This window comes from Megalobrama amblycephala, linkage group LG24 (assembly GCF_018812025.1).
Source record: "Megalobrama amblycephala isolate DHTTF-2021 linkage group LG24, ASM1881202v1, whole genome shotgun sequence".
Lineage (NCBI taxonomy): Eukaryota > Metazoa > Chordata > Actinopteri > Cypriniformes > Xenocyprididae > Megalobrama > Megalobrama amblycephala.
Genome location: NC_063067.1, coordinates 15471568 through 15483628, shown reverse-complemented (window position 1 = coordinate 15483628; position 12061 = coordinate 15471568). Strand labels below are relative to the sequence as shown.

Genomic DNA, 12061 nt, shown 5'->3' with positions numbered 1-12061 from the left:
CAGTGCCATTGTTTTGTCTCAAGATGCACACCAGTCATGTTTTTTTTTTAATAAGGTAGGTTTATAAAAGCTAACTAAATACCCTAATTGAACTAAAACCTAATCCTGGCTTAGTCTAAGCCCTGTCTGTGAAACCAGGCCTTAAAGGTGCCCTAGATTATGTTTTTAAAAGATGTAATATAAGTCTAAGGTGTCCCCTGAATGTGTCTGTGAAGTTTCAGATCAAAATACCCCATAGATTTTTTTTAATTAAATTTTTTTAACTGCCTATTTTGGGGCATCATTATAAACGCGCCGATTTTATGCTGTGGCCCCTTTAAATCCCGTGGTCCACGCCCACAGAGCTCGCGCTTGCCTTGAACAGTGCCTTAACAAAGTTTACACAGCTAATATAACCCTCAAAATGGATCTTTACAAAGTGTTCGTCATGCATGCGGCATGTATGCGTCGGATTATGTGAGTATTGTATACTGTTATATTGTTTACTTCTGATTTTGAATGAGTTTGATAGTGCTCCGTGGCTAACGGCTAATGCTACTCTGTTGGAGAGATTTATAAAGAATGAAGTTGTGTTTATGCATTATACAGACTGCAAGTGTTTAAAAATGAAAATAGTGACAGCTCTCTTGTCTCCGTGAATACAGTAATAAAACGATGGTAACTTTAACCACATTTAACAGTACATTAGCAACATGCTAACGAAACATTTAGAAAGACAGTTTACAAATATCACTAAAAATATCATGTTATCATGGATCATGTCAGTTATTATTGCTCCATCTGCCATTTTTCGCTATTGTTCTTGCTTGCTTACCTAGTCTGATTATTCAGCAGTGCACATCCAGACGTTAATACTGGCTGCCCTTGTCTAATGCCTTTCATAATGTTGGGAAACATGAGCTGGCATATGCAAATATTGGGGGCGTACACCCCGACTGTTACGTAACAGTCAGTGTTATGTTGAGATTCGCCTGTTCTTCGGAGGTCTTTTAAACAAATGAGATTTATATAAAAAGGAGGAAACAATGTTGTTTGAGACTCACTGTATGTCATTTCCATGTACTGAACTCTTGTTATTTAACAATGCCAAGATAAATTCAATTTTTCATTCGAGGGCACCTTTAAAGTTTTAAATCTGCCCCCACCCCCGATCATGAATATATGGCCAAAATATGTGGACACCATCCATACATGCTTGTAAAAAAAGTAAAATAAATAATAATAATAATAATAATAATAAAATGAAAAATGTAACAAAAATTAAACATAAAAATATATAAAAAAATAATAAATTATATCAAATTTAAAATAAAAATATTGCTAATGTTGGTTGTGCATATAAGCGTTTACATGTATGCAAGCTTGCCTTAGAAGTGTCACTGTTACACCAGGGTTTAAATAAATAAATTAAACATGATTAAACATGACCTTCAGAAATTATTCTAATATGATAAATCAAATTTAAAAAAAAAATAATAAAATAAATTAATGAAATAATCAAATTTAAATGTAAATAAAATTAAATATTAAAAAAAAAGCAAAATACTCCTACTGTGTATTTGGTTGTGCATATAAGTGTGTGTGTGCATGCAAGCAAGGATGTGTTAGAACTTAGAAGTGTCAGTGTTGCTTACACCAGTGCAAAGTCAGCAGGCCTTTGGTGTAATATGGTGAGGCTGAGCTACACTACAAAACCAGATGTGTCCTTAGATAGACAGAGCGTAATAGATACATACTAAATTCTACATTGTTTCTTTCCTTCTGAGCAGTGTAATCTGAGGTAATAGCAAAAATAGCACTGCAGCTCTCTTGACTTTGCATCTGAATCTGTGTGAGAATCTGTTCTTACCTTCAGTCCCAGTAAAACCAGTAGCGGGACGTTATTCATTCCCCCTTCCACCCATTCCTGTAATGACACTGTTCCACTGCTGTCTGCGTCAATTGCTGTCATCATATCCTTCAGCACCTGAGAACACGCACAATGTGCAATGAGAATGTACATGTTTTTGTATTAGTGTATTAGTGCATTTCTGTTGTAACATGTACATGATGTAACTAAATGATTACCTCAGGGAATCATTTGAATTATAAGGAGCGACTTTATGCAAATACATCTTGTCATAATATTTTTTTCCCTTCCTTAACTTGCTTTATTACAAGTTGATTCATGCCATATGAGGGAGGAATTTCTCTTCAGCAGGGTGTGGTTAAGATGGAAAATGTCATGACGAGCGCATAGGCATTTCACTTCTTCTCGGCAAATGTTACACACGCACAAACAAAATACAACTCACAGGCCTCAGTTCAGACACATCCCAACCGAGGTAATCTGCTGCGTGCATCATCTGGGCAATAATGCGGTCCACTTCCTGTTTCATAGAAACATGACATACAGATATTACCGAAAGATGTAATTTGAGTATGATGATTCACTTTTGTTACATAATGGAGGAATTTGAAGTGGATTACATTTCAGGCTAAGACCACCTACCGAACTGTCCAGAACACCGTTGCCATCTCTGTCATAGAGTCTAAAGGCAACTGTGAAGGGAAAAACATGGGGACGTATTGCAAAGTTGTCAACAATCATTGGATATATTTGAAATGGCAAAAAAAAAAAAGAGGTTTACATTCTAGTTTGTCCCTGGGCTGCCCATCTTCCAGGAGAGAGAAGTAACAGGATACATCCTTCAGAAAGACTTCCCCTTAGAGAGAAATCATTTGTTTCATTAGTTTAATTATATTAAACAGGACTTTTTAAGTGTTGTTAAAAATCAATAATTATTTTTATAGAGTAAAAGATTCATTCCTTTAACTCCTGATGTGACTTTGACAGGGTTTTTTGTTTTCAGTAAATGAAGTCAAAATGAACTGATATTCATTTAAAAAAATGAATGATAAAAAGGGTTTAAATAAATAAACATGATTCCCAGTATTTTGACCAAATCTGTTGATTCACTTGCAGATTTGTTTATACATGTACAGATTCATTCAAAAGTTTGGTGTCAGTAAGATTTTCTTATTTTCACCAAGGTTGCATTTATCTCTTAAAAAATACAGTAAAAAAAAGAGTCATATTGTGAAATACTATTACAATTTAAAATAACTGTTTTCTATTTTTACTAGATTATTTTATTCCTGTGATGGCAAAGCTGAATTTTCAGCATCATTACTCCAGTCTGTCACATGATCCTTCAGAAATCATCACACTGCTTAATATTTTTGTGGAAACTAACATTTTTCAGGATTATATGATGAATAGAAAGAACAGTGTTTATTTATAACATTATAAATATCTTTATTGTCACTTTTCTTTAATTTAATGCATCTTTGCTGAAAAAAAAAAACCTTTTTTGAACCATACTCTATATGTGTATGTACATATACATATACAAGCATATACATGACCCACTGTTTTCATCTGATTTTGCCGACTCTGAGTTCTGGAAGGATTTGAACAGTCGCTGGCACAGATTAGTTGGGAAGTCCTCCACCTCCAAATATGTCTTCAGAAAGAGCCGGAAACCTTCCTCATCAATGCACTAAAAGAATACGAAGGAGATTAATCATTTTTGACAATAAAAGATGAGTGTGCTACATTAAAGGATTAGTCCACTTTTAAATACACTTTTCCTGATAAATTTACTCACCCCCATGTCATCCAAGATGTTCATGTCTTTCTTTTGTCAGTCGAAAAGAAATGAAGGTTTTTGAGGAAAACATTTCAGGATTATTCTCCTTACAGTGGATTTCAATGGCTACCAACAGGTTGAAGGTCAAAATTACAGTTTCAGTGCAGCTTCAATGCTTTAAACGATACCAGATGAGTAATAAGGGTCTTATCTAGCGAATCGATCGGTCATTTTCGAAAAAAATACAACCGTTTATGCTTTATAAACAAAATATCGCCTTGAACGTACTTTCCGCTTCCGCATTCTTCATAACGCTTACGCTGAATGTCCTACGCCTTCCCTATTCAAGTTACGGAAAAAAACGAAACTGGCGCCACATTCGTTCCCTAACTTGAATAGGAAAATGACCGATCGATTTGCTAGATAAGACCCTTATTACTCATCTGGTATCGTTTAAAGCCCTTGAAGCTGCACTGAAACTGTAATTTTGACCTTCAACCTGTTGGTAGCCATTGAAATCCACTGTAAGGAGAATAATCCTGGAATGTTTTCCTCAAAAACCTTCATTTCTTCATTTCTCTGACGAAAGAAAGACATGAACATGTTGGATGACATGGGGGTGAGTAAATTTATCAGGAAAAGTGTATTTAAAAGTGGACAAATGCATAAAAGCCTTTAAAGGATTAAAGGAACACATACACAAATATATATATATATATATATATATATATATATATATATATATATATATATATATATATATATATATATATATATAAAAATTCACACATATAGTGTTTTGAATATATCATTGGGCTTTTTAATAACATCTATTTTGGTGATCATTCAGAAGGCACACATTATTGGAAACTAATAAAGTCACTGGAACCTTCTCAAGGGGATGTCATTGAGAACCAATTAGATTCTGCACTACAAACCTAATCCTAGTTCTACTAACAGTGCCTGCTGTTCCTGTCCTAGTTCTTAACAGAGAAAAAAAACGGCAAGATGTATTCAAACTTCAAAGGCCTCAGGATACTGCTGTTCTATCTGGAGTAAAAAGAGGAAAAGCAAGGCTACATTCACATACTCCTCCCATTCTGACATACATAAGATTTCCATGACATCATTCAGTGTTTATTTTTGTTTTAGCTATCCAACACAAGCAAAATATAAAGCTCAGAATGAGACGAACACAAAATTCTGAAACAAAACTCTGAGTGCCAAGTCAGCACACAGTCAGCTGAAAAACTAGTGCACAGATCAGGTATACTGAGCAAATCTTTGCCACATGAGCCTGTCTGAATAGCAAATCTTTAAGAGCTACAATTTCATGACTTCTGAGCAGCCTCTTCCCATTTTACACTGAACTTCCTGTTGTTGTCATTGGAACCATTAAACTTAGGCTTAGGGTGCATAGCTTGTCACGCGTTATTACTCTGGACAAGGATGAACAGTTTATTGAACTAAGACAAAATATAAATAATAATAATAAAAAGCTTGCATATATTTTGTAAGTGTTGTATCATATTTGATACATCAGGCTTTTATGGCCCATACAGTATGATATAGGGAGAATATGGAACTCACAATTGAGGAAGAAAGGGCCAAAGTCCCAAACTGAGCAAAAATATGCAATATGGTGCAGATTCTGTTATTTTTATGGCCAAAAATTAAGATTAAATTCTGATAGCTTGTAATGTAAATCAATGAGATATTTATAACAGTATACGAGGCTAATTATATAAAATGCATATAAATATCAGTTGCCACTTTATATCTCCCAATACTTTGTTTTAGTAAGATATTTTAAAAGATTAGTTCACTTTGAAATTAAAATTTTTTCAAACTTTACTCACCCTCAAGCCATCCTAGGCGTATATGACTTCTTTCTGATGAACACAATCAGAGAAATATTAATAAATATCCTGACGCATCCGAGCTTCATAATGGCAGTGAACAGGGTTCACGAGTATGAGCTGAAGAAAGTGCTTCCAAGTATAATATGTAGCTTCTACCAGGCCGCCTTCCGTATTGAAGTTACGAAGAAAGTGTAAACTGGCGTCACATCAGTTACACTTTTTCCGTAAGTTGAACAGGGAAGGCGTAGGACGTAGCGTAATCTTTGTGAACTGCAAGAGTTTTACACTTTCTCCGGAGCCTAGATATTTGTGCGAAGGCTAGATATTTTACTTCATAACTTGTTAAATAAATATAAACACATCGCTTCGATTCAGAAGGCCTTTATTAACCCCCCGGAGCTGTGTGGAGCACATATTTATGATGGATGGATGTGGATGGAAGCACTTTCTTCAGCTCATACTTATTGATCTCTATCACTGCCATTATAAAGCTCAGATGCGTCAGGATATTTATTAATGTTTCTGCGATTGTGTTCATCAGAAAGAAGAAAGTCATATGCACCTAGGATGTCTTGAGGGTGAGTAAAGCTTGGGCTAATTTTCATTTCAAAGTGAACTAATCCTTTTATGCTTTATGATCAAAGCTCTGTAGTTTTTATTGTGGGGAGCAAAACATATAATTCAATGCAATATTTTAATGACTGAGTGATGTACAAATAAATGTTCCTCACAAAAGCCTATTGTATCATATTTGATTCTGACACTTTAACATGATTCTTCCAAAAAGAAAAATCATTAAAGATCACAACAATAATACATGTACCATGACCTGAAGAACATTTTTAAAAAATTATACTAAAGGTCCTTTTACTTACTAAAAATATGAACTATCTATCAGAGGGCTCAAGGCATATAGATGATTGTGTACAACAGGTTTTTTTTTTTTTCAGTAAAGTTGACCATGTTACTAATTTAAAGGCCTTAGAAATTCATCTTTTTATAAGGTTAAATTATGTAGCTTTTTTTGCCAACAAGTTGAAAAAAACGAGTGAAAAAAATCAATTTATATCATAACGACTTGTGAATGAGCTTTGACTCAGGCCACCCAGATACCCTAATAAACGCAGAGCGACACTATAAAAATCATATAAAAATGGAAAATGCTACTAAAATCAGTACTGAGGGACACACAACACTCAGTGACTAAGCAGGTACACATTGAATCGTCCAGCTTATGAGCTCTGATATGCTTAACCAGACGTGAAGTGATTCACATTACAGAGATGGATGGATCTGTTCATGGGTAATTGGACTAAGATGCTGTAAAAGCAGAGTGCTGACAGTTGGTCCCTGGCAGCCTGTTCACTCACCTCTCCGTGTCTGTACTTGGCTAACCTGCCATCTGCATTGAATTCCTTTAACACATCTTTTACTTTTAGACTGCAGTCTGCAGAGCGATAGACAGGGTGAGAGAGAGGGGGCAGAGAAGGAGAGAAAGGAAAAAAAAATGGATAGGATGACATTTTGACACAATTAACCACAGACATCACACCTTTTAATGAACTGTATCTGTGTTAACTCTGCATGACAAATAAGCTAAGCAGAAACTCAGTACATACTTAGGCAAATACCTACAACACCTTACTGTATTAAAATCCCTCAATCGTGCATAAAATGCATGGATGGAGCTGGAGCAACCAAGGTTTGACTACTTAGCATGACCCTGTTAGCCCCTGCTGGTCAGATGCTACAACTACAGGACATGACTGCAAAAATTATATTACTTTATTGATAAATGTTGTCAAAATATTTTTTTTTTAATGCAAAATTTAAGTAAAAATATATCATAGTATGGTTTATATATATTGAGTTCTCTGGGAATTCAACCCATGACTTTGGCATTACTAACCCCACATACTATCAAACGAGGTACAAAAACATATTTATTTCTTAGTAAACTTCTAGTTTTTCTTTGCAGAAGCTGGTTACATCGCTCAAACCAAAATATTAGTGATTTAATATTTTGTCCAATATATTAAGCCTATATGACAAGAACATGAAAATGTACTGCATAGTAGCAATGAGGATTGTACATTATTAATAATACTACTGTAATAATACTGAATTATTCTATGATCTCAACATATCAATTTTAAAAGAGGACCTATTATGCTTTTTTACATTTTCAACTTTCTTTAGTGTGTAATGTTGCTGTTTGAACATCTGCAAAGATACAAAGCGTTACTGACAGACTGGGTCGAGAGGTGCTGCAACAATATAAAATATGTGATTTTTTTTTTTTTTGAACATTCAAGCATGAACTATTCTAGTGGATCCCCAAAACAAAATCAAGTCTTTGTAAAAGGGCATAATATGGCTTCTTTAAATTTGAGATGTTGGTAAGAAACTTAAAGGATTAGTTCACTTCTGAATGAAAATTTCCTGATAATTTACTCACCTCCATGTCATCCAAGATGTTCATGTCTTTCTTTCTTCAAATTTAGGTTTTTGAGGAAAACATTCCAGGATTTTTCTCCATATAGTGGACTTCAGTGGGGTTCAACAGGTTGAAGGTCCAAATCGAAGGGCTTCAAAGAGCTCTACACAATCCCAGATGAGGAATAAGGGTCTTATCTAGCGAAACGATTGGCTATTTTCTAAAACAAATTAAAATGACATACATTTTAACCACAAATGCTTGTATTGCACTAGCTCTGCGACCTGCACACATGACGTAATCATGTTACAAAGGTCACGCATGACGTAGGTGAAAGTACAGATCCAGTGTCTACAAAGGGAATGTGCAAAGATTAAAGATGCCATCGAACGTTTTTTTACAAGATGTAATCTAAGGTGAAAGAGCCGGAAAGTCTAAGGTGTCCCCTGAATGTGTCTGTGAGGTTTCAGCTCAAAATACCCCATAGATTTTTTTTAATTAATTTTTTTAACTGCCTATTTTGGGGCATCATTAAATATGAGCCGATTTATGCTGCGCGGCCCCTTTAATTCTTGTGCTCTCCGCCCACGAAGCTCGCGCTTGCCTTAAACAGTGCATAAACAAAGTTTACACAGCTAATATAACCCTCAAATGGATCTTTACAAAGTGTTCGTCATGCATGCGTCGGATTATGTGATTATTGTATACTGTTATATTGTTTACATTTGATTCTGAATGAGTTTGATAGTGCTCCGTGGCTAACGGCTAATGCTACACTGTTGGAGAGATTTATAAAGAATGAAGTTGTGTTTATGAATTATACAGACTGCAAGTGTTTAAAAATGAAAATAGTGACGGCTCTTGTCTCCGTGAATACAGTAAGAAACGATGGTAACTTTAACAACATTTAAAAGTACATTAGCAACATGCTAACGAAACATTTAGAAAGACAGTTTACAAATATCACTAAAAATATCATGATATCATGGATCATGTCAGTTATTATCGCTCCAACTGCCATTTTTCGCTATTGTCCTTGCTTGCTTACCTAGTCTGATGATTCGGCTGTGCTGCTCCAGACGTTACTGGCTGCCCTTGTCTAATGCCTTTCATAATGTTGGGAACATGGGCTGGCATATGCAAATATTGGGGCGTACACCCCGACTGTTACGTAACAGTCGGAGTTATGTTGAGATTCGCCTGTTCTTCGGAGGTCTTTTAAACAAATGAGATTTATATAAGAAGGAGGAAACAATGGAGTTTGAGACTCACTGTATGTCATTTCCATGTACTGAACTCTTGTTATTCAACCATGCCAAGATAAATTCAATTTTTAATTCGAGGGCACCTTTAAGCCAAATGCCCTTTACAAAAAAGGATTTTGTAGTCGAACAATTTTGAAGCATTTGGAGGAGAAAATTAGATATAGTTTTTCCCCCTTACCGCAGTACTTCTGCCTACGTCACGCTTGATCTTTCTAACGTAATGCATGGCGTATCGCAGGGCAGTGCAAGACAAGCATTTTTGGTTAAAAAGTATATAAATTTTAATTTTTTTCAGAAAATGGCCAATTGTTTCGCTAGACAAGACCTTTATTCCTCGTCTGGGATCATGTAGAGCCCTTTGAAGCTGCACAAACTGCAATTTGGACCTTCAACCCGTTGAACCCCAGTGAAGTCCACTATATGGAGAAAAATCCTGGTATGTTTTCATCAAAAACCTTCATTTCTTTTCGACTGAAGAAAGAAAGACAATGGACATCTTGGATAACATGGGGGTGAGTAAACTATCAGGAAATTTTTAATTTTGAAGTGAACTAATCCTTTAATGTTCATTTTTATCAAAGTGAAATCATTATCAGTATCTGAATGGTGTCAATCAAATCAAATCAGTCTTTTCCACCACTAGTTATGGATCAAATATTTATGCAAGTGAAAAACTGTAAGTAAACCGGGCTGACAGACGTCTTGGATGCACACGACTGGCATGTTATTTCGACCCTTAGAATAAAGTGTCATTTCGCACTTAAGGACTGAGAGTGAGTCATGGTTTGTAATGATGCCGAGCATTTAGTGAGAGTGGGAGGGATGTGTGGGCATCACAGACTCACAGTCAATGTACTGCTGAAGCTGGATGAAGTCTATGGGCCTCAGCTCTCTGTCATCTGACTCGCCCGGGTCTGACATCACGCCAGAGCCTCTGAATAACACTGAAAGAGTGAAAAGGAAAGGTTGGTGAGAGGAAAACAGACAGATGAAAGCCAAATCCATCTTTACTTTTGATAGAGTTTTCATGCACTTAAAGCAAACAGAAAACCCTCAACACACAAATGGCATTAAGACAAGAAAATCGGAGGCCTAGACACATTAATGGAAATACAATGAATGCACATTGCTGTCAGTCTCGTAACATCCCCTCTGGCACATACCATAAATTCTTTTAAAATGTTTTTGCATGAATAACATTGATACTAATGTTGATACTATGTATGATACTAAAATTCTCCATGAACATGGTGAAATATTTTATAAAAGAAAGTAACAATTGAAAGTTCACCTTTAGACCTTCTGGTGTCTGAAATGTTATTTTTTCTTCTTTAAGGCTGAGCAAAGACATTAAATGTGTCCAAATAATTTGCCATTCAAATCTTACAATGTGTTTCTTTTTTTTTTCTATTTTGCAAGGAATTTATAGTGTTGCTAAATAAAGACATCTTGATTTTATTCATGCATGAAAAAATAAAAAGCCCTGTACAGTCACTTACACCATACAAGAATTTGATTTCATTTTGGATTTAATAAAAAAGTAAATTTTTTTATTTTTATTCAGCAGTGATTCTTTAAATTGATCATAAGTGACAGTAAAGACAGTTATTACAAAAATAATTCTATTTTAAATAAATGCTGTTTAAACAAAAATTTTAGGCAGCACAACAACAACGTTTCTAACATTGATAATAATATTAATAATAATAATAAATGTTTCTTGAGCAGCAAATCAGCATATTAGAATGATTTCTGAAGGATCATGTGACACTGAAGACTGGAGTAATGATGCTTAAAATACAGCTTTGCATCACAGGAATAAATTACATTTTAAAATACATTCAAATAGAGAACAGTTCTTTTAAATTGTAATAATATTTCACAATATTACTGTTTTTACTGTATTTTTGATCAAATAGATGCAGCCTGGGTGAGCATAACACTTTCAAAAACATTAAAAAAAAAAAATCTTACAGACCCCAAAATTATTTATTTATTTATTTACTTTAATTAAAAAAATATTTAAAATTTTATTTTATTTTTATATTTGCAAAATGATTTATAAATTAATAATATGAACATTGTTTTTGACATTAGACACTATAATGTATGCCAGCCTGGCTGTATGTAAATCAGCATGTCACATTAATCCCTCATTTACATACTGTCACTGTGACATGCTCAAGAAAACAAAACTATGCGAACAGAAAACAGCAAACGCACACTGCTCGTGGTCATTAAAAGATTAATCTTATGTTTTTGTGTATGACACCAATGGAATGCTGACAGAAAATAGTTTAAGAGTCATAAAAAAACATGTTCAATGTCAGCTGACAAGACTAAAAATGAAAGTGTGTACATAGCATTGATTCAAGGACCTATGGCTGAAAGAGACTCACAAAATCTCTCTTTTTGTGTGTGTGTATTGTACAGAAACACTGTTTCTGGGTCTCATCTGTAATGGAAAATGGATCAGCACTCTCATTAAGGAAAAAGGCTGTCCAGGGAGATTAGCATGCTAGTGCCAGACTAAAGTTTTTCTTCCTATGCACATTCATTAAGGTGTCTTCAAACTTTTTAACAGAAGCCAAACAGCTTAGATGGAGAATAAATGGGTGACCTACTTAAAGCAAGTGTTATGTCTACAGATCTTCTTTGTGTGTGTGTGTGTGTGTGTGTGTGTGTGTGTGTGTGTAGAATTAATAATAGTGGCCAGAGTAAAAGCCATAATAGTGATTCTGCACTTGTCTGTGAACACAGAAAATCAGCCACATATTTAAAGCCAACAAACAAACATATGCAAATTTCTAGTTTGAACATCAGGAGGAGTTCCTTAACCCAACCTCTAATGGAAGTTTGTCAGCA

General features: G+C 34.8%; 1 protein-coding gene across 1 annotated transcript in view; it reads right to left on the bottom strand.

The window, feature by feature from the left end:
• The window catches only part of dgkaa (diacylglycerol kinase, alpha a), a 40311-nt gene that overhangs the window by 13838 nt on the left and 14412 nt on the right, over positions 1–12061 (bottom strand). Inside the window, exons 2-8 of the mRNA XM_048177231.1 lie at positions 10042–10140; positions 6865–6941; positions 3413–3542; positions 2631–2705; positions 2492–2541; positions 2295–2369; positions 1850–1966 (exon numbers count right to left, since the gene is read on the bottom strand). Of these exons, the coding sequence (XP_048033188.1) occupies positions 1850–1966; positions 2295–2369; positions 2492–2541; positions 2631–2705; positions 3413–3542; positions 6865–6941; positions 10042–10117 (600 nt within the window). The 5' untranslated portion in view covers positions 10118–10140. The remainder of the gene's footprint in view (positions 1–1849; positions 1967–2294; positions 2370–2491; positions 2542–2630; positions 2706–3412; positions 3543–6864; positions 6942–10041; positions 10141–12061) is intronic.